This window comes from Camelus ferus, chromosome 10 (genome assembly GCF_009834535.1).
Source record: "Camelus ferus isolate YT-003-E chromosome 10, BCGSAC_Cfer_1.0, whole genome shotgun sequence".
NCBI classification, from domain to species: domain Eukaryota; kingdom Metazoa; phylum Chordata; class Mammalia; order Artiodactyla; family Camelidae; genus Camelus; species Camelus ferus.
In genome coordinates this window covers 33,807,474-33,831,113 of record NC_045705.1, presented here as the reverse complement: position 1 = coordinate 33,831,113, position 23,640 = coordinate 33,807,474, and the positions used below count along the sequence as shown (strand labels likewise).

General features: G+C 35.4%; 2 protein-coding genes and 1 pseudogene across 2 annotated transcripts; 2 read left to right on the top strand and 1 right to left on the bottom strand.

Annotated features, from left to right (window-relative positions):
• Window positions 1–1,923: 1,923 nt before the first annotated feature.
• On the top strand, window positions 1,924–2,869 carry LOC106728795 (olfactory receptor 5B2). Its single transcript, XM_014553332.2, is given in 2 exon segments — window positions 1,924–2,508; window positions 2,510–2,869. Coding segments are annotated over 2 exon segments (945 nt in total).
• Window positions 2,870–8,357: 5,488 nt separating this feature from the next.
• Window positions 8,358–9,305, bottom strand: LOC102507024 (olfactory receptor 5B3). The gene has a single exon (XM_006172990.1). The coding sequence runs from the start codon at window positions 9,303–9,305 to the stop codon at window positions 8,358–8,360; it is 948 nt and encodes a 315-aa protein (XP_006173052.1).
• Window positions 9,306–10,325: 1,020 nt separating this feature from the next.
• LOC102506761 lies at window positions 10,326–18,202 on the top strand (annotated as a pseudogene).
• Window positions 18,203–23,640: the final 5,438 nt, after the last annotated feature.

Sequence of the window (23,640 nt, the reverse complement as noted above, 5' to 3'; positions counted from 1 at the left end):
CTTATGGGTGACAGTCATGAGAAAAGTTTAAAGCAAAAGAAAATTGTTTCAACCTGAGGTAAAATATGGATCTCAAGGAAGAAATTGAGCACATGGCTGGTACATCCAATGATACAGTCAAAGGAAAGACAGAGTGAGACCCACTGGAGGGATCAGAAGATCAGAATGGACATAGTGTGTGAGGAAAGATGAATCAAGGAGTGAGACTATCACACTTCAAACTAATCCATAACCTAAGGACCTGGATATTGCTTCCCACCTTTACCAAACCAAGGTAGAATCCATCATTTCACCCTAATATTTAGAGCTAATATTCAGCAGGCTTGTACTTACCATTTTTTCACGTGTTATTTTATTAACTCTTACAATTGCCCCTTCATGGAACACCTCTGTCTTTAGAGATGAAAAATAGGAGGCTCAGAAACCTTTGGTTTGGATAGTGTCTCCCAGATAGTAAATGGTAGGGTACTTTCAGAGTACATATTTATCTCTTCCCAGAGCTTGAGTTCTAACACTCAATGCATTACTTTCTCTTCAGAATTGCCTTTGCTGGTTAGCTCACTGCATCTACTTCACATAGATGCCTCTGTTACTCCCTTGTAAGTCCCAAATCTAAGGATATATACTAGTCATCTCACTACTCCTAATAGTTAATATTAAGCTTGCCCCAGTGAACTTAATTTTTAAATGTGAATTGAATTAATTCAATTCAATTCAAATTTTAGTTAACATCACTGGAATTGGGAAGTAGGCTGCCCAGGAACAAAGCTTGATTTTGCCAGTTAGTACTTGTGTAAATTAGAACTAATTGCTCAACCATTTTGAGTCTGTTATCTCATAAAATAAATGAGGGCAATGACTAATTAATCTCATGGCACTGTTGAGAGAATTAAATGAATATATAGAGAGTCAATTCTCATATTCACAGATTTCATATTTGCAAATTTTCATATATCTAAAATTTATTTGTAGTCCTAAAGTAAATATTCACAGTGCTCTTATGATCATTTAGGGATAGGTGAAGAGTGGTGAAAAGTATGCATTGCCTGATGCGTACATTTCCAGCTGAGGTTGAACAAGGCAATTGATCTGCCTTCTTGCTTCAGTTCTCAAACTGTAATTGTGTCTTTTATGCAGTCTATATAGTGTCAGTTTTTCATATTTTTTGCTTTTTGCCAGTGATTTTCCTATTTAAACAGCCCTTGAGTGTAAGTTCTGAAGTGCCATCCAATGTTCCTGAGCTCAGGAAAGCTGTGATATGCCTTAAGGAGAAAATATGTGTTACATTAGCTTCATTCAGGCATGAGTTATAGTGCTGTTGGCCATGAGTTCAATGAATCAACAATATGTATTAAAAAGGGTGTCTTTAAAGAGAAATACTCATAAACAAGATTTTGGATTGATTGGTTGATGACGATGTGACCGGAGGCTTGTAGGAACCTGTTTGTGTATTTTTGCTAGAAAGTAAGCATCAGGAATTCACTGTTTGCTGTGACTTTACAGAACCTAACTACTACAGATAACAGGATTGAATCTGAGATACACAGATCCTGGAATATGAGCTCTATACAGGGGTAAACTATTTCTAGGCTCAGTAGATATGATTTGGAAGATGGAGTCACACCAGATGTGTGACTGTGGACAAGTCATTACCTCTTTCTGCACCTCAGTTTCTCACATACAAAATTAAGTGAGTAATCCAGGAAATCCCTCAATTTCCACTATATATAACACTACAGATAATTTATTTATCAATTTTTTGTTATGTGTGTGCTTTAGGTCTGGAGAACAAATTATCGTTGTAATTGAAATAATCCACAGAGGATTTATACATTCCAATTTTACTGTACCCTCTTTCCACTTAATACTCTGTTCCTTCCTTCTGATTGCCACAGGGCATCTTGTGATTCCTAAATGACGTCCATGGAGAACAATACAGAGGTGACTGAGTTCATCCTTCTAGGACTTACTGATGCTCCAGAACTGCAGATCCCACTCTTTATAATATTTACCCTCATCTACCTCATCACTCTAGCTGGAAATCTGGGGATGATCATGTTGATACTGTTGGACTCTCATCTTCACACTCCTATGTACTTTTTCCTTAGTAATTTCTCTCTGGTGGACTTTGGTTACTCCTCAGCAATCACACCCAATGTGATGATGGGATTCCTTACAGGAAATAGGGTCATCTCCTACAATGCATGTGCTGCTCAGATATTCTTTTTTGCAGTCTTTGCCACTGCAGAAAGTTACCTCTTGGCATCAATGGCATATGACCGCTACGCAGCAGTGTGTAAACCCCTACATTACACCACCACCATGACGAAAAATATGTGTGCTTGTCTTGCCGTAGGCTCCTACACTTGTGGTGTTCTGAACGCCTCTGTAAATGTTGGAGATACCTTCAGGCTCTCTTTCTGTAGGTCCAATGTGGTCCATCACTTTTTCTGTGACGCTCCAGCTGTCATGAGTCTTTCTTGCTCGGATAAACATATCAGTGAGTTGGATTCTTATTTATATCAGTACCTTCCATGTGGTTTTTGCTCTCATGGTTCTCTTTATTTCCTACCTGTTCATATTTATCACCATTCTGAAAATAGATTCAGGTCGAGGACTCCACAAGGCTTTGTCCACCTGTGCTTCCCACCTCACTGCCGTCTCCATCTTCTATGGGACAGTCATCTTCATGTACTTACAGCCCAGCTCAAGCCATTCCATGGACACAGACAAAATGGCATCCGTGTTCTATACCATGGTCATTCCCATGGTGAACCCCATGGTCTACAGCCTGAGGAACAAGGAGGTCAAAAGTGCATACAAGAAGGTTGTTGAGAAGGCAAAATTGTCTCTAAGATTAACCTTTTAATAATGTAGCTTCCACAATAAGTTAGTTTCATCTCTGTATGACATTCTTTGCTCAGTGACTCACAAGTTAAGGCCCACCTACTTTCTTGAGGTAATACTCCCCCCATTATACAATCTCAGAGGTCTCATAGAAACTGAACACAATGTTAGTTAGCATGCATCTTTCTACCACATGTTAATGACAATATACATGCAAAACAGGAGCATACACAAGCCTAGGGTTAGAAGTGCATGCTCGTGTCCCATGCTTGCACATACAAACAGAAGTAGGAAATTTGTTAAAGAAATAAATGGAGTATGGCTGGTTTGGGGGGGAAAAATGAATGTAAAATAATCAATTGGCTATAAGGATATATATGTATTTTTTATGTCTAAGCTTATTTATTTCTTTAATGAAAAATCTGTTATTAGTCCTAAACTCAGAAAAAAAAGTAATACAAGTTTTTTTTTAATAAATCTAAGTACTTTTTAGGCACAATTTTTCCACAGCTACATAAATATAATTTTTAAATGAATTGATATTTCTGTCTTTCCTGAGTTACTTGATATAAACACATTCACAGGATAATTTTCAAAAAGGAAAAAAAAGCAGAGTAAGAGTACACAAAAGAAGTGAGATAATAAAGGCGTTTTCTGATTTATCAAAATATGACTATCAGTACTTCACATTTTATAAAAAAAATGCACTGATAATAAAAATACTGATAAAATTTTCTTTCTATAAATATTGTCAACTTAAAAAAAAAGCACAATATGAGAGTGTGTGTTAAGTTTTATTTAGCACAAAATGAGGACTATTGCCTGGGAGACAGCATTTTCAACAGCTCTGAGCAACTGCTCCAAAGAAGTAGGAGGGAACGTCAGTATTACATGATTTTAGTGAAGACAGTTACATGCAAGCAAGAACAAGTTTAGGCAGAGGCTTGCTGCTAGTCACAAGGAGCAGATATCACTCTCAGTGATTTTAGTGCTTGTCCAGATAGGAGGAGATGCAAGAATTTGGGTGCATAAAATCTTCTCCTGAAAATATCTAACTCTCTGAAGGCCTGTTCCACCAGTTTTCCCAGAGCTCCTTTCAGGGTGTGTTGGCGGTCAGCAGCTGCAGTGGTTCCTGATTTAATCCTTGTAGAGGCAGATGACAAGTGCCGATTTTTAGTTGGTAATGGTTTTAAATGGTTAATGCTACTCATTCGTTGATAATTTAGTTGAGCTACAAAATCCCTATCACATTCTCACTCATTCATCCCACTTTGTTTATACTGACTTTCTTGCTCTTCCTTGACATGTCCAAGCATGTCTCAGGGCCTTTGCACTTGCTGTTCCCTCTGCCTGGAATGTTTCCTTACTCTCTTTGTTTCTCTATCATAGAAGTATTATCCTATCCCATCATAGAAGTATTCCATGGTCACCTTTATAAAATATATGTTCCCTATTGACATTTTCTTCTCACCCTGCTTCATACTTCTTGATTTTTCTATTTGTTTACCTATTTATTATATATATTCAAACTAAGAACATAAACTACCTGTGAGGAGTAGATTTATCCACTTTGTTCATAATTCTGGATCATAAGAGATTTAAATAAATATTTGTTAAATAAATGAATAAAGCTTTTAGTTCAATCATATAAATACACTAAATATTTGAATCATGGATATTTATAATTCATCTTTCATAAAATAAACCTTGTATGTAGAATTAGAGAGCATTTCAAGAGGCATGAATGGTGTTTTGTTTTGCTGAAATATTTTTGAATACATTCTCACTCAGTGCTTTCAATCCCCATTTATAGACACAATAGTTATCTGAAAATTTTGCAATCATTCCTTAGGAATGGTTTCTCATTGACTGAGTAGCCCATCAAATAGATTTTATTTCATAAAGTATGAAACTATTTTAAAGCATAATTCTGCTTCAGTTTGGAAAACTACTTCACACACACTGGTAATGCAGTTAATTCCTGTGATTCTAAATACCATATATAATGTAAAAATACTTGTCAATAATAAACAATCTAAATTTAATATCCAGGTAGAGTAATGTTTATATATTTTATTTTGATCCTCAAGGGAGCTCAATTCCATAATAAAGCTATCGATAAGAATTTGCACTGATGTTCCCTTTTCTGCCTCTATATACTTAGAGGCGTTCATACTCTCAGTATTTGTTAGACTGCTCTTGGATGGATGTGCTAAGATGGTCATGTGGACATAGTGTGGGCAGAGTGCTGTAATACAAGCATTCCCTTCTGGCTATAAGTCTATGATGATAGTGATATATGTTCTTCTAGAGCCATTTAATATTTTTTCAATAAAAGCTTTTAGATTATTTTTAGATTTACAGAAAAGGTGCAAAAATAATGAGTTCCCACATACTCCTTTCCCGGTTTACCCTGGTGTTATTGTCTTATATTGCCTTGGTACTTGTGTCAATACAAAGAATCCCATAGTCACATGTTGCTGCTAACTGAATCCCATACTTTATTCTGATTTCACTAGTTTTTCCTCTAATATCCTTTTTCTGTTCCAGTATCCTATACATTGTTAACACATAGGTAGACCAGGGACTAAGGAAAATAATGGAAAATGGAGTTTTCCCCAGAGAGAAAAATCAGGCTCTGAATAAAGGAATATCTTCCATCACCAAGACTGAGGTGCCTTCAAAATGCTAAGTCAGCAAGATTTCAAAGCTGACCAGTGTATCTCCATTCTTCTCTTTCATAGAAGGGAACTCTTTTCTTCAAATTATTTTTTTTGAAGTATAGTCAGTTTACAATGTTGTGTTAATTTCTGATGTATTGCATAGTGATTCAGTTATACATATATATATATATTCTTTTTCATATTCTCTTTTATTATAAGCTATTATGAGGTAGTGAATATAGTTCTTTGTGCTATACAGTAGGACTTTGTCACTTATGTATTTTATATATATTAGTACCTAGTTAGTGCCTACAAATCCCAGACTCCCAGCATATCCTCCACCTCCCCCTGTCCCCACTGATAACCACAATTTTGTTTTCTGTCTGTAAGTCTGTTTAGGTTTAGAAAATAAGTTCACTTGTGTCATTTTTAAAGATTCCACATGTAAGTGATATCATATGGTATTTGTCTTTCTCTTTCTGGCTTACTTCACTTAGTATGGCGATCTGTAGACTTATCCACATGGCTGCAGATGACATTATTTTATTCTTTTTTAGGGATGACTAGTATTCCACACACATACATACACACACACACACACACATGTAATGGAACATATATAATTATATATATATATATATAATTAATATTGTTAAAATGGCTATACTACCCAAAGCAATCTACAGATTTAATGCAATCCCTATAAAATTACCCAAGACATTTTTCACAGAGCTAGAACAAATAATCCTAAAATTTATATGATATCACAAAAGACTCAGAATCACCAAAGCAATACTGAAGAAAAAGAACAAAGCTGGAGGAATAACCTTTCCGGACTTCAGATAATGCTACAAAGCTACAATAATCAAAGCAGTGCTGTATTGGCACAAAACAGACATATGGATCAATGGAACAAAATAGAAAACCCTAAAATAAACCCACAAACTTACAGCCAATTAACCTTTGACAAAGGAAGCAAGAATATACAATGGGGAAAAGACAGCCTCTTCAGCAAGAGGTGTTGGGAAAGTTAGACAGCTCCATGAAGTTAGAACACTCCCTCACACCATACACAAAAATAAACTCAAAATGGCTTAAAGACTTAAACATAAGACAAGACACCATAAACCTCCTAGAAGAAAACACAAGCAAAACATTCTCTGACAAAAATCTTAGCAATATTCTAGAGAAGTCTACCACAGCAATAGAAATCAAAGCAGAAATAAACAAATGGGTTTACACACTGCTGCAACACTAATTGGAAAAGATACATGTGCTCCATGTTCACAGCAGCACTATTTACAAGAGCGAAGACATGGAAGCAACCCAAGTGCCCATCAACAGAAGGTTGGCTTAAGAAGGTGTGGTGTATACACACACACACACACACACACACACACACACACATACACAATGGAATATTAGCCATAAAAAGAATGAAATACTGCCATTTTCGGTAACATGGATGGATCTATAGAGTATTATGCTTAGTGAAATAACTCAGACAGATGAAGACAAATACTCTACATTATCATTTATATGTGGAATCTAAATAAAAAAAGCAAGTGAAGATATATAACAAAACAGGAACAGACTCACAGATAAAGAGAACAAACTAATGGTTACTAGTGGGGAGAGAAAAGAGAGGAGGGGGAAACACGGGTATGGGATTAAGAAACACAAACCACTATGTATAAAATAAATAAGCAACAATTATAAGCTTAGATAATATCATCAATCAACTATACATCAAAAAAAAAAAAAAAAAGGAAGGAATGGTGTCCGTGAGGGTGTGTGTGACTATGATACGATAACATTTGGGCAAAGACCTGATGGAAGCGAGGGAGATTTCTGAACATTGGTAACAACAAGTAGAAAGACCTTGTGGAAGAAACACACTTGGAGTTGTCCAGGAATAGCAAGAAATCAGTGTGAACAAAGTGGAGTGAAAAAGTAGCGGAGTGGTAAGTCATGATGTAGCTCATCTAAAACCGAAGTATCCTCAAGTAAGTGGCATTAGCCATGTCATGGTGTTTCCAGAGAGGAAAAACATATAAAATTGTTATTACTCAGTGTACCTTTTTCAAAATGTAAGAGAAGGTCATCATATACAGAAAAATCAGAAAGTTTTCTTATTATTAATCAATCATCCTTTCTTGTACTCTGGCCTTCTTGTTTTTCAAAATTATCCTATGTCCATACCATTTCTACCAAATGATTTACTGAACACAGAACTATTCATTCCTTTCAAATGTTGTACATGTGTAGCTCTGAATAAAATCTGCTAACAAAAACATATCTTTATTTTAAAAATCCATATCACGTTTTTCTTCAGTTTGGATTCTTGAAATAATTTTTCAACTAGAGAAACAATGTCAGACATACATTTATATTCTGAACATAAATTATTTTAACTTTTTATTAAAAATTAGCCATACTCTTTCCAACTACTTTGACAGATTTCTAACTGCTGTGTGTGTGTGTGTGTGTGTGTGTGTGTGAGTGTGTGTGTGTATTTAATGAGATTCTTACACATGCTTCTACTCCTGGGCTTGTGTTTCCAATGTTTTACATATATCCTTGCATTTCCATATGGTAGAGTAAATATGAACATATGAATAACTTAAATATAATAAATAAGGTTTATTACAAGCAAGGCACTAAAAAACTTGAAGTCCCCTTTGGACATCCTCATTCAGATATCACACATTTGGACATCATATTTTTTTTCTCTTGAAAAAAGATAGACTTTTGAAAGAGAAATGGCATTATCTCATTAATTTTGGTGCAGGGTGGGCCTTATCATGTTAAAAATCTGGGAGAAATGAAACTAGGTCATTTTGGATCCTACAACTTCAAATGGTGAAGTGACAATTTTGTCTTCTCAACTACCTTCCTGAATGCATTTTTCACCTCCTTGTTTCTTAAACTATACACCAGGGGGTTCAGCATGGGGATGACCATTGTATAGAACACAGATGCGATTTTGTCTGTGTCCGTGGAATGACTGGAGTTGGGCTGTAAGTACATAAAGATGATTGTCCCATAGAAGACGGAGACTGTAACGAGGTGGGAAGAACAGGTGGACAAAGCCTTTTGGTGTCCCTGAGATGAGCGCATCCTCAAGATGGCTATAAATATGAACAGGTAGGAAGTCAAGATAACCAGGAGAGCGAAGAAGATGTTGAAACTTGCCACAACAAGAAGAATCAGCTCACTAATATACCTATCAGAGCAAGAGAGAGCCATGACTGCTGGAACATCGCAGAAAAAGTGATGGACTAGGTTGGACATACAGAAAGAGAGACTGAATGTGTTCCTAATGTGGACCGAGGCATTTAGGAAACCACAGATGTAGGAGCCTGTGGCCAGACAAGCACACATACTTGTTGTCATGGTGGTGGTGTAATGTAGGGGTTTACACACAGCTGCAAAGCGGTCATAAGCCATTGAGGCCAAGAGGAAATTTTCCACAGTAGCCAGGGCTACAAAAAAGGACATTTGAGCAGCGCACGCATTGTAGGAGATGACCTTGTCTCTTAGGAGGAGCCCCGCCATCACCTTTGGAGTGACCGTTGAGGAGTAACAGAAGTCCACGAGAGACAGGTTACTAAGGAAAAAGTACATGGGGATGTGGAGATGAGAGTCCATGAGAATCAAAATGATCATCCCCAGGTTTCCAATCACATTGATGAGGTAAATGACAGTAAACGTGATAAACGGGGGGACCTGCAGTTCTGGAGCGTTGGTTAGTCCAAGGAGGATGAACTGAGTCACCTCTGTATTGTTCTCCATGGATGTTGTTTGGAAATCACAAGGTACTCTATAGTAATAAGAAATAAAGGAACAGAGTGATAAACAAAAATGAAATGTGGAGAAATAGACACAGATAGATACCTAGATGATAGATAGATAGAAGTACATTATTTCATTATGTAATAATTCTAACTTCAATATTATTCAGACAAATAAGGGTTTGACAACAAAATTTAATGCATACATTATAGAGATATATGTTATATTGTTGAAATTAAAGGATCTTCATAGCTCATCTTCTGTCTAAATTTTATAAACTTGTTAACTAGAATGTGGACAAAGTAATCTCTTGATCCAGATGACAAGTGCCATTTCCATTCCGTGAGCTTAGTAAATGCTTACACATCTATGTTGCTTTTGTGCCAGGAGCTGCCTTATTCACTCTACATGTATATCGATTTGTTTTTCTCGTTAACCTTTTAAGGTTGACTAGTGCTACCTCCATTTAACTTATGAAACACAGAGGTTAAATAATGTATTTCAGTTTACAAAATTTTACTGCCAAAGCCAAGTTTGTACCCAGGAAGTTCTTTGGTCTACTGGTCTTAACTAAATTTAAATAAAATTGAATTTAACTGAATTATGATTATTCACTGTCTCCACTGATCTAAACTCAGTGTTTGGGGTTTCACAGTTAAGTAGCTGAGACGTAGATGCACAGAAGATCTAGTGTGGTAACTAAAGCAGGAGGGACATGTACCACCAGCAGAGGTGATTCTGAGGGAAAATGACAGACTGGATATAAAGCCTAGACTCTGGAATGAGGTTCGTATCAGTCCTACCATTTACTACCCAAGAGTCACTGGTTCTAACATAAGTACTTGATTCTGATTTTCTCCATGTACAAAAGGAAGATTGTAATGAAATCAACCTTAAGGTGTTATTGTGAGAATTAAGTGAAATAATGCTTTAAGAACCATGAGTAAAATGCTGGGTGCTTAGCATCATCTGGTAAGTGTTAATTATGATACTTATTATTAGGGTGGAACGATAGCCTCTATGATCGAGAAAGGTGGGTGAGGAAGTTCAGAAATTCAATTATGAATGAGTTTTGAACTCTTGTAGCCACTCTCTTCGACTTTCTTTTCTTCACACACTCGGTCTGCTGAAATTTTTTGTGTTCTCTGATGTTTCTCAGTCTGTCAGTCTCTTCCAGCATGAGTGGCTGTTTTAGTCATTCTATGCGAGTCATTCATTTGCTTATTTTCTTTCTTAAAATCCAAATTTTAGGACGAGTTGAGAGAGTCTCCTTCCTTAAACTCAACTTTTTTCTCATTACAATCATCTCATACTTGGACCACAGAGATCAAGGGTTGACAGTTCCTAGTTTGTTGACTGCCTTTAGCTTGCAGGTCTGTTTTGGTGGTGAGTTCCACGGTTACATTTTTTTTTAATTTTAAAAATGTTTAGTAAAGTATAGTTGCTTTACAATGTTGTGTTAGTTTCTGGAGTACAGCATAGTGATTCAGTTATATATATATATATATATAACTGTATATATATATACACACGCATATTCTTTTTCATATTCTTTTTCATTACAGGTTACTACAAGCAATTGGATATAGTTCCCTGTGCTATACAGAAGGACCTTGCTGTTTATCTTGAATAATGTTCTTGTCTATGAAGAGTGTTTTAAATTTCTTTATTTTAGTTTTATGCCTTTAGAAGGATGTCTATCAATTGACAATCATTATTCTCTGCTATCATTCTTCCAGTTCTTTCACATCTTCATTTTACAAGCCTCATCCCTAAAATCATTATGTTTGCCAAGCTTTGGCAATCATAACCACCTGTAGAATGCAGTATGTTTATCAAATCATATTAGGAGCTATATGCATCTACAATTGTATTTATGCATGTGTGTGCTTATATATTTATTCATGTGTTTATATATGTATATATAAGTATATAAATACACGTATGTTTTCATTGAAACTTCAGTAATGTTTTAAGGCAGACAGTATTATTATTCCCATTTTACCATTAAGAGAACTGAGGATTTGAGAAGCTATATAAAGCTGTAAAGTTACTCAGTATGAGGTTGATTCAGGATTTAGGATTCAAACCCAGCTGTGACCAAACCAAAAGCCTGTGCTTTTAGCCACTTTACTATTATCATTTGTAAAAATGCTAGTAATAGTAAGGATGAGATTATGGGGAAAAGATTACAGTGGACATAGGATCTTGCTACTTTGATTACAACATTTCTATGATTTAAATAAATAAGGGTTTTTCTCCTCTCTTCTGGTTTTTTTAAAACTTCTTTTCTGCGGGGTTTTTTTTTTTTTTTGCCCCCAGTGAAGAAATATTAAGATGAAATTAAGAGTTAATAACAGAATCGCCTATCCTTTTTTTTTCTATTTTGCTAATATTTTCTAGGAAAGCAGTATGATGATATTCCATAAGTAGCACTAAATTCCCTACTGATGGAAGTTTTAACATTTAAACCTCAGTCTCAACTTACTATTTTAGAAAAAAAATGTTCAAAACCTTTATTTCTGTGCTCAGATAATCATAGTAGACATAGCTGCCCCATAGATTTTGCATGAATTATGCTTCTCACTAAAGATGTATATGAAACTTAGAAGCTTACCTTGCTGCTGGAAACAAAGTCAATCCTGAATAACGAGTCTGAACTCAGACATTTAGTTGTGGAATAATGAATACTGTTAGAGATATTCTTCATCAGGTACTGGTCAAAAGATGGCCAGACCTCTCAGACAGGTAAAGATGGAGGAAAGAGTCCAACATAAAGTTAGAAACCCAGGTACAAATCCTGAATCCACTACTGGTTTTTACTATGCCTTTGAAAGGGTCACTTGTCTTCTTATTAGAGAAATAAGTAATACAATAACCTCTTCCATGTATTTCACAAAATTGTGCCTATGATTAGCAAATTAGGGAAGCTGTGTAAAACACCTTACTGGGAGGTTTTCACATTTAAAGTTAATCAAAATAATTTTTATCTTGAGAAGTTTTCTCTGGCCATGATTGCAGGCTCATAGCAAGTCCTCAGAATAGGTGGGTGGCGGGGAAAGCCTACAGGTACTTACAACTACTAACAATCACATGAATAAATGATGGCCAAGTCTGGTCCCCCTAAAATGATGTCAAGTTCAGTCGTATTGGGATTTCAGAGGCTAATTCATGGGAACCAGGAGGGAATTTAGAGAAACATGGAATTCTCTGAGGTTTTTCCCCAGGAGGGCATTCACTGTTCTCATTCCACGTTTTTAGTTGAGAAGTAATTAAATTGTCCATGGGATCTAGCTGGATATGTTGAGGGTGTACATGTGCTTTTTGCATTGCTTGTTTTTTCTTCTTTTTTCCAATTTTCTAATTAAGCATAATTTACAAATAATTAACAAGCCATAATTTTTAGTGTATGATTGATTCCAAGAATTTGGTCAAATTTATCTGGTCATATAACCACTACTACAATCACAATATAGTAGAGTTCTATCATCGAAACAAAAACCCCAAGCTTTTTTGTGCCAAGGGCAGGAGATGATGAAAGTCTTTAAGCTCAAGCAGTTAAGCAGAGAGTGAATTCCACTTTCCTTTACCTTTTTGTTTCATGCTTGCCCACCTTGAGAAGGGTTATCTGCTTTACTTAGTTCACTAATTCAAATGCCAATCTTTTCTACAAACATCTTCACACTCTCAGAAATACTGTTTAAATACATAGCAGGGCATCCCCTGACCTACTCAAGCTGACACATGCAATTAACCATCACAGAGGGTCTTGCTATTTTCATTTTGTTGTTTTCTGTCTTGTACGCTTTTTTTTCCCTCTTTCACTCTCTTGATGACTTCTTTTGTGCTTCGTTGATTTTTGCAGTGATAGGCTTTGATTCCTTTCTCATTTTCTTTTGTGTATCTCCTACTGGTACTTTCTTTGTGATTATCATGGGGCTTACATAAAACGTCTTATAGTTATAGTAATCTATTTTCAACTTCTGTCACATATAAAGTTCTATTCCCTTATACCTCCCCCCTCTTTATGCTATTGATATCATAAAGTATATCTTTTAAAATTTTGTATCCAGTAATATAGTATTATAGTTATAATCATTTTTATCTGCTTGTCTTTTATATGCTATACTAGAATTCCAAGTGATTTACACACCTCAATTACAGTATTGTAGGATTCTGTATTTGTCTATATATTTACCTTTGCCAGTGAGCTTTATATTTTCATATGCTTTTGCACTGCTGTCTAACATCCTTTTATTTTTACTTGAAGGACTGCCTTTGCATTTCTTGTCACGCAGGTCTACCGTTGATGAACTCCCTCCACGCAGGTCTACCGTTGATGAACTCCCTCAGCTTTTTTTTTTTAATTGGAGTATAACTGACATAGAATGTTATGTTAGATTCAGATGTATAATATAGTGATTTGATATTTATGTACATTAAAGATGATCACCACAATAAGTTTAGTCACCATCTCTCTCAATTTAAAGTTATTATAATATTACTGACTATATTAGTTATTCTGTTTATTACATCCCCATAGGTTATTTATTTTATAATTGGAGGTGGTGCCTTTTAATTCCCTTCACCTATTTTGCCAATCTCCCTACCACCTCGTCTCCAGCAACCACTTGTTTGTTCTCTATATTTATGACTTTGTTTCTGGTTTTTGTTTATTTGTTTTGTTTTTTTCTGATTCCATGTATATGTAAAATCATAAAGTATCTGTCTTTCTCCACCTGACTTATTTCACTTAGTATAATCCCCTCTAAGTCCATCCATGTTATCACAAATGGCAAATTTTCATTTTTGTGGCTGAGTAATATTCCACTGTGTGTGGAATATACTTCTTCTTTATCCATTCATCTATTAATGGACACTTAGACGTCTTTCATATCTTGGCTATTGTAAATAGTGCTGCAGTGAACATGGGGATGCAAATTAGGACAAGTTCAAGGAACTTCAAATGTTTTTTGGGGTGGTAGGGAGGTAATTAATTTTTTTTTTCAAATGAAAGTACTGGAGATTGAATCCAGGACCTCATGCATTCTAAACATACATTCTACCACTGAACTTTACCCTCCCCCTACAAATGATTGTTTTTTAAAATATAATTTTCATCATTTATATTATTGTTTCAATGGAAAGAAAGTCTGTTGAACTCTTTATGGTACTATGTAAAGGCCTTACCACTAAAATTATTTTTAATAACTTTCAATGTTGGAGTTATTTAAGATTGACTACAAAAATTTCAAAGATTGGGAATTTCTATATAGCACTCACGCAGTTTGCTCAAGAAGCTTATAGCTAAGGTTGTTTTTCTTTTTTTTTTAATCTTACATTATTGTGGTACATTTTCCCAAATGTAACTCAACATAGGTACTTTGCTGTTAACTAAAAAGTCAGAGATTTAGTCAAAGCTCATTAGTTTTTTCCACTAATGTCCTTTTATTTTGTTTCAGATTCCAATTTTGAATGTCACATAAACAAATAAAACTAGTTGTTTTTCAAAGCTATAATATAATAATGTGTTACCAGCAGTGTATAACTTGCACAGCCACTATCAGGTTGAAACAGTAAGGTTGGGATTATGGAAGAAAATAAATGAAGCAGGCTAGAGAGTTATAGCTAGGAAAAAAAATTGGCATGTGATTACTAGAATATGAGAGAAAATGGTAAGAAACCTCCATATTTTTGAAAGGATTGCATTGCTTAAAAAGCTATGCCTTCATTTAGAAGTCTTTGACTTCCAAATTGCACAGATGGAAGTGAGCCACAAAATGATATTCCTCAAGGAGAAGAGACACTTAACCACTACTTCTGAAGTCATTATAAAAAATAATGAATTAAGAAAGCAATATCCAGAAGATTGAACCAGATGCTAAGAAAAGAATGAAAAATGTTCTTAACTAAGAGACAGATCAAGATCTAATGAGCAATTATCTATCATTCTCAAGGTTTTGTGTGTGTGTGTGTGTGTGTGTGTGTGTGTGTGTGTGTGTGTGTCTTTGTAATGCTAACTCAGCAAAATTTCAGGATTGACTCACATATCTTCCATTATTCTACTTTAAGAAAGAGGCTTTTTACCCTTACTATCTTTCTGTTTCAACATTATACATTGGATATGTATGGGGGATGAGCTAAGTTTTCTTTTCAGTTCATGAGCTGTTGGATCAGAAGGAGCCACATCTGGATGGGATGGAGACGATAAAGTTATCCCCTAGACACACTGATAATTGAGTCTGTATAGTGATTAGCTGGAAATTTAAGTTGTCTTCTCCCAGGAGTTTAGATTGGAACTCTACTGAGTCTTTGTCTCCTCAAAATTCAGAATTCTCCAGTCCAGCCCTCTAACATTTCACTCCATTACCTTCAAAATAGAATTATGTCTTGTGAGTGAGATTATCCTTGTTTTGAAACAGAGTTCCCTCTTCCAGCAGTTGTTTCCTTTGTATAAAGAGAGTTCAGGGGATTTTATTCTACCTTTTAAAAGAGTTTAGCTCAATTCTTCTGCCTCAAGCAATCCAAAATTCAAAAATTACCGATAATGTATGAGGATTCTCACTTCACTGCATGGGTATGAATATCTGTTATTATCAATTTATTCAATTATAGTCATCCAGGTGTGTCTGAAATGGTATCTCATTGTCATTTCAATTTTTATGATTTTTGATCATTTCTACCTCTTCACACATGGTTTTTAGGCACTCATATAAATTTATTGGTAAACTCTCTTCACATCTTTCCCCACTTTTTAATTGAGATGTTTGTCTTCTCATTACTGTGTTGTAAAAATTTCCATATTCTCAAAATAATATTTTCATCAGATATTTGGTTTATACACATTTTGTCTCAATTTGTGGTGTGATTTTTTATTTTATTAATGGTGTCTTTTAACATAGAAAATGTTTGAATTTTGATAAAGTTAAATGATGAGTCCAGAATTTCTAATTATTTCTTTTTTATAACTTTAATATCTTTGTTTATATTCTCTATTAGATGAGTTATTGTTATATTTCCCTTCATTTACATATTGTTTCCTTCAGTTCTTTGAAAATATATGGACACCCTCAGAGAGTTTTTATTGATGGCTGTTTCACTTTTGGGGGACACATTTTCCTCTTAATTTCCATGCCTCACAATTTTTTTTTTGTTAAATAAATGGACACTTTAGACAGTATAGTGTAGAAACTGAATTCTGGCTAGCCAGGAGTTGTTCAATATTTGTTGTTTGTTTGTTTAGTGAGCTGACTGTAGTACTCATTTTAAAGTCTGTTTCACTTGCTCTTATGGGCACTGAAGTCTCTGCCCAGTCGATTTAATTTTTTTCAATAAACTTTATTTGTTTGTTTGTTTGTTTATTTATAGATGTTTTTATTTATAAGCCTGTCTTCTTAGGGGTTGTCACTGTATTACTGGCCAACCATTTGTCAGAGTTTTCCTTAGATCCATTTTGATGAGAGGTTCTACATGTAGGTTGGGGATGATACTCAAAGTCTGGCAGTTGAAAAATCTGCTTTGGCTCTTGTTCTCTGTTTGTGTAGGTCCTCAAGACCATCCAAGAATGAGTAATTGGCATCTGCTCTGTTCTTTTCTGGGCAATTTTAAACATGTGCTTAGCCTTCTCAATACCCAGGAAAGTATCAGAATTTTTCAAAGCCCACATATTATTCTCTAGATATCCTTCAAAAATTTTGATTTTTCTACTAACTTTCCTCAATGTCACAGCTTTAGGCAGCTGAGACTTGGACTTTTCCAATAGTTTTACCAAATGTTTTGTGGACCCGATGGACTTCTCTTAGTTCCTTAAACAATGTATCTTTCTCACAGCCTAAGTACCTTCACTCAGATGCTTCATTCTGCCAGGAACACTCAGCTCTGGTATAGATGATACTAAGGGTTGGCAATGACATGAAGGCACTGAGGTTCTCATGCATTACCAGTGGGTCTAACCAACACCCCACACCTTCAGATTCCCCTCTTTATTGTGTTTGCCCTTATTTATCTCATCAGTGTTTTTGGTAACCTGGAGATGATCACGTTAATCCTGTTGGATTCTTGTCTCCACACTCCAGTGTATTTTTTCATCATTACTCTGTCTTTGGTGGACTTTGGTTACTCTGCAGCTGTCACACCTAAAGTGATGTCTGGGTTCCTTAGAGGAGATGAGGTCATCTCTTACAATGCATGTACTGCTCAGATGTTCTTTTTTGCAGCCTTTGCTGTTGTGGAAAACTATCTCTTGGCCTTAATGGCCTATGACCACCATGCAGCAGTGTGTAAACCGTTATAGTCCACCACCACCATGATGACAAGTGTCTGTGCACATCTGGCTCTAGGCTCCTTTGTATGTGGTTTCTTGGATGCCTCCATCCATGTTGGAGACACAGTCTGTCTTTCTGTAAGTCCAACATGGTCTATTACTTTTTCTGTGATATTCCAGGTGTCCTGGCTCTCTCTTGCTCTGATAAACACATTAGTGAGATGGTTCTTGTTTTAATTTCAAGCTTTAATGTCTTTGTTCATCTTCTGGTTATATTGATTTCCTACCTTTTCATATTTATCATCATTTTGAAGATGCATTCAACTAAGGGGGTACCAAAAAGCTCTGTCCACTTGTAGTCTCCCTCTTCTATGGGACAGTCATCTTTATGTACTTATAACCTAGCTCCAGTCATTCTACAGACACAGACTTAATGGCATCTTTATTCTATGTATGCTATGGTTATCCTCATGTTGAACCTTGTGGAAGAAAGAGGTCAAAAATGCATTTAAGAAGGTCTTGGGAGAGGTGAAATTCTATCTATGATTGGGATTTTAATGATTTTAATGTTGCACGATACACAATAATCTAGTTTCATTTCTCTCAGTTCATATTTTTAGCCCTAAAGTACATTTAATTCCTATAATTATACCCTTACCACTCAAAAATATGTTGTCTATTAAAATTAAATTATGTCCAGAAATGTAATACTTGAGCTAATATGGCTCAAGTAAATCATAAGACATTTTGGGTTTTGCTTCTTAAAAACCTTACTAATGGCTTTTGACTCATTTACTTGTTACATAGGCATTTTCTCTACCACATGCCAGTACAAAGAGACATGTATTCTGTGGAAAAAACAAGCTCACGAACAGAAGTACATACATGTGCTCTATATGAATACATGGTCACTTATACATGGTCGAGGTAAATTCGTACTGTAGGTAGTTTATAATACAATAATTTAAAATAATTTTAAGGTTATAGAATATAAACTTATGTCTAATCTTATTTATTTCTTTAGTTGAATTTCTGTTCTCGGAGTCTTAACTGGAGAAAAAGTTATATAATAATGCTAAATGAAAGTATGTGCTTTTGGGGCACATTTTATTGAAAGACACATAAATATCACATTCAAGTGGAGTTATGTTTCTGTCTTGATTGAATCATTTTGTAGAACTGAATGTCCAAATTACAATTTTTCAAAAGGACAAAAGAACTGCAATACGAGAAAAATGGGGAGAAATAAAAGCGTTTTCAATTATTCGTATATGACCACAAACTTTCATGATGTTTACAAAATGCACTGAGAATATCGATAATGTTGGATGTTTTCCAGTCTGCAGATGCTTTGAAATGGTTAATGCTTCTCGTTTGTTCCTACTTTAGTTGAGTTAAGTCATCTCTTTTTACTCCCCTAATTTCCTCCCCCACTCCATTGACACTATTTCTTGGCAACTCCACATACATGTCCACCTCAGGTCCCTTGTACTTCCTGTTCCCTCTGAATGGAATCTTCCCCTACTTCGACAGTCAGGATGTCTTTAAATGTTACCCTACCACAGAGACCTTCCCTGACCGTCTTTATAAAATAGTCCCTCTCTCCTCCCCAAAAAAACAGCTCCTCACCCTTCATTATTCTTTATAGTCTTTATCAACACTCACCCTTGTATATTTATCTGTCCACTAGTTTGTTAACTCTTTTTCCTAAGTAGAATGTAAACTCCATAAGAGCAGTGACTTTGTATTTTTCATCTCATGATCCTCAGCATCTAAATGAGTATGTGTTTCATAATCAACTCTCAATAAACAATTATTAAGTGTACAAATAAATTTTGAGTCCATTTGTAGCATATGTTAAATCTTTGAGCCATTGAGGCTCATAATATAGTTTATTACCTATAGTAACCTTCTAAATATGCTTCTAGAACATTTCCAGTGTTACAGTTTATTTTCTGCTTTGCTGGAATAGTTTATATTCTTAGTGCTTGCATGCCCCACATTTGGCACAGTGATTTCCTAGACATTCTGTCAACTGGGTAATCTCAAATCAGCTCATGTATTTTCTTCAGAAATGATGTCTTGTAAAGTGGCAAGTAAACAGCAAACAAATTCTGTTTGGTAAGTCATAAAATATGTTAATATGAGATTATATAAAAGTTTACTCTCTGATTTAATTTGGAAAATTACTTCATGCATATTGCTTATACATCTAGCTGAAACGATTCACAATGTCCATATAGAATATAAACTAGAAAATATCTGTCAGTAATAAAGGTGACGTGCATTCCATATCTTAGTGTAAAGCATGATCATTATGCATTTAATTTGATCCTGATACGGCTTCACTGTCCTGTGACAGCTATGCAATAGTGTGTAACCTCTGTGCTATACCACTATTATGACAATACATTTTTTGGTCACGTGGCCACCACTGACAGCTAGGTCTGTGGGATTTCCCGAATGCCTCCATCCATATTGATTTCAACTTACCTCTCCTTCCGTCTGTCCAATATGGTCCATCACTTTTTCTGAGGGAGCAAGCAATCATGGCTCTTTCTTGCTCACATAAACTTATCAGTAACTTAGCTCTTTCTTTCTTTGTGGCGAGCTTCAACATCTTTCTTGTTTTCCTGTTTGACCTTGATTTTCTGCCTGTTCATAATTATCGCCATTTTGAGTATGTGCTTAGGCAAGAGAGTCCAGAACATCTTTTCCACCTGTGCTTCCCACCTCACTGCAGTCTCCATCTTCTCTGGGACAGTCATCTTCCATACTTTTGGTCACTCTCCAGGAATTCCTCAGACACAGATAAGACAATAATGTCTCTAGGGTTAGTGTTTTAATTATTTAGGATCGACAATAACCCAATTTAACCCTCTTAGATCTTCTTGGCACAGTGACTTCCTTGTCAATATACTTTACTTCCTGAAGCAGTGTCTTCATCTGTTCAAAAGTATGTTTTTGATCAAAGAGTAGACATTGTAAACAAAATGTACATTATGAACTGAAATGCACATAGTGGGGAATTATCAAAAATAGGAAGAGTCAGAGTAAAAGATTTCCAGAAAAATATCAGATGCAAGCTCCTGGTGGTCATGTCAGTGTTTCCACATAGAAATACATCTAGAAATTTTATAGTGAGTCCCAGGGTTGTTCAGCTTTGTCTGTAACTCACTGGGCAAACTGAATATGCTACAGACTAATCTTTGTTTTCCAATTTTCTTTGTCAGCTTAAGCAGCTCATATTTTGATTCTCCTTTGTCTTATTTCTCAGTTTGTTAATTATTAATGCACACCCCAACCCCACAACTACACGGCCGGGTCTTTGATATTAACTCACGGTGACTTCTAAGGCCCCTACGGGATAAATAATTTCTTTTAGAGAGATTTGAAACTTTCAGAAATGAATAGAGGCTCTTTCACAAAAATTAAGATTCTGTCATTATTTATAGTGCTTGATAAGGGTTTACTATATACCAGACACTGTTTTAAGAACTTTATAAATATTAATGTATATGCTCCATATAACATCCATAGGATATAGGAACCATCATCATCTCCTGTTTATAAATGAGGGACCCAAAGTACAGAGGAGTTACATGACCTGTAACCTTCTTAATATGACTTTAGGACATCATATTGCTGTGTGACAACAGAATTTACTTAATGTCCCCTGCATAGTTTCCATTGCCCTTTCCATGATTCTGTCTGATTGCCATCAAGAAAGTTAATGCCAAATCTCTTCTGAAGATGTCTGCACCATGGAGAAGAAATAATGCTAGGTGATATAGGTACATCAGTGTTATGCCTTCACAAATGAAGGTAGGTTCTCTGCAGAGAGTTTAATTGCTTCTCCTCTAGGTGACTGGAATGAGAGACTGGTTATTCCCTTGGGTACCTAGTCTGCTGACAACTTCCCCTATTTATGAATCTGTCTGGTTCCCATTGATTGGCCTCTGACATCCCAACATGATTCTGTTTCACATCATTTTAGAGGGACTAGTCTATGTGTCAGTGGCCCTTTTGCATTCCTTTATTGTTCTTAATGCAAAGGGTTACTTATTTTACTAAGTGACTTTATTTCACTGGCATATTACTCTGGACCTGAGACAATGATCAGGAATAAAACCCCAAGCTAAAATGTCCATGGTGAGTATGACGATCCTTTCTTGTTTCCGCTCAGCACTTAGTAGGGTGTATGCAAACATGTTCTCATTGTCCTCACAGCAGCATTCCATGTGACAGATGCAAGAGTATTTTATAATCTTCACCTAATAATTACCTTTTCCTTGTATTTCCCTGCCTTTACAGAGCTTCAGTCTTTGTGAGCAGACATTAAGAAAACACTTCAATAGGACCTTTTCTTTACTGAGTGGGACTAGCAATTTAAAGACCAGTAAGTAAAGTTGCATCACATTCCTTGATGAGCAAGGTGAATTTCTAGCTCAGCAGTATGACAAGATGTGCTGTGTACAGCTACAAGGGCAACATCTCCCCACGGATTTTTCAGAGTTTAATATTCCAAGTTTCATGCTTTCATGCTGTTTAGCCAGAGTCCAGATCTTGTAACAACCTTCATTAATTAGGAAATGATAATTTTTCTCAAATAATAGAGGATGTTATTTTCCTTATTATATTAAATCTCTGTGCTTAGGAGAGTACTTAGAAAATGGTGAGTACTCAATAAAGGTTTATTGAGGCAATGAGTGAATAAATGAATAAATTAGTGAATGAATAAATTACTGGATGAACTGTTTGTTGAGCTGGTTGTTGAACATAATATGAAGTGCATGATCCTGTGTTACTAAAGCATATTCTTATGTGTAACTTTGCACAGGATTGTCAGAGGCTCTAGATCAAAGATTTCAGACTTTTTTGAGCAAGAGATCCACAGAAAAAAATATGATTTATACTGGCACCCAGCACACCCACCCACCTGTCTACACACGCACACACACCCATATAGCAGAAACAAAACTTTCACGGAGCCCTGCTTCTTTTTCTTTTGCAATGCACCTTTACTTTCTATGCTTTTCTATCTTCAATGAACTAATATATGCAAAACACTTAGAAGAACATCTTACATTGTAGATGCTACACGCAGTAACAATTATCACTAATAAGAGCAGTGCAAAGTATTTCATTACATTTCGTTTTTTTTTTTAAATGTTGATCCTGACTCACAATTTGATTTCACCATCTATATAGTCATAACCTACCTTTTGTAAAATACTGTTCTAGGACAATTTGTGGTAAATTCATTCCCCAAAACGTTATTTATTCAAAACAAATTCATGGTGGGATTATTTGTTGGAGGCTTGATGAATATAACAAGTTTAAATCAGTATTTATCAAAAAGGCATTTCATGGAATATTCTTCTTGATAATATTCTAATAAATACACATATATCCCTTTTGTGATTTCTTTCATTGAGGTATAATGATAAATTACATTATATTAGTTTCAGGTGTAAAACATAATGTTTTGATATTTGTATATATTGTAAAATGATCACCAGAACATAACTAGTTAACATCTGTCACCATACATAGTTATAAAACATTTTTTTCTTGTGTTTAGGGCTTTTAACATCACTCTCTTAGCAACTTTCAAATATGCAATACAGTATTATTATCTATTGTCACCATGCTGTAAGTTACACCCCCATGACTTATTTTGTAACTGAAGTTTGTACCTTCTGACCCTCTTCACCCACCTTCCATTCCCCCACCTCTAACAACCTTACCCATCTGTTCTCTGTATTTATCTTGTGATTTAAATATATTTCACTGAGTAAGGTTGCCCTTTTAACAATGTGAAGGTTAAATCTGCATATAGGTTTATAGTCAGCTCTCCTGTATCTGTGGTTCCACATCCACAAATTCAATCAACAATGGATGACATAATACTGTAGTATGTATTTAGTGAAAAAAAAATGTCTGTATATAATGGAACCTGTGCAGTTCAAACTTGTGTTGTTCAAGGGTCAACTGTATATTCTCAGGGGAACTTTAAGAAAGCTATTGGCATTTACTGTATTGAATAAAAGACAGAATATGTTGGGTAAG

Bases quoted from the DNA above. Each gene is read 5' to 3' on its own strand.
- LOC102507024 (XM_006172990.1), bottom strand. From the start codon at position 9,305: ATGGAGAACAATACAGAGGTGACTCAGTTCATCCTCCTTGGACTAACC.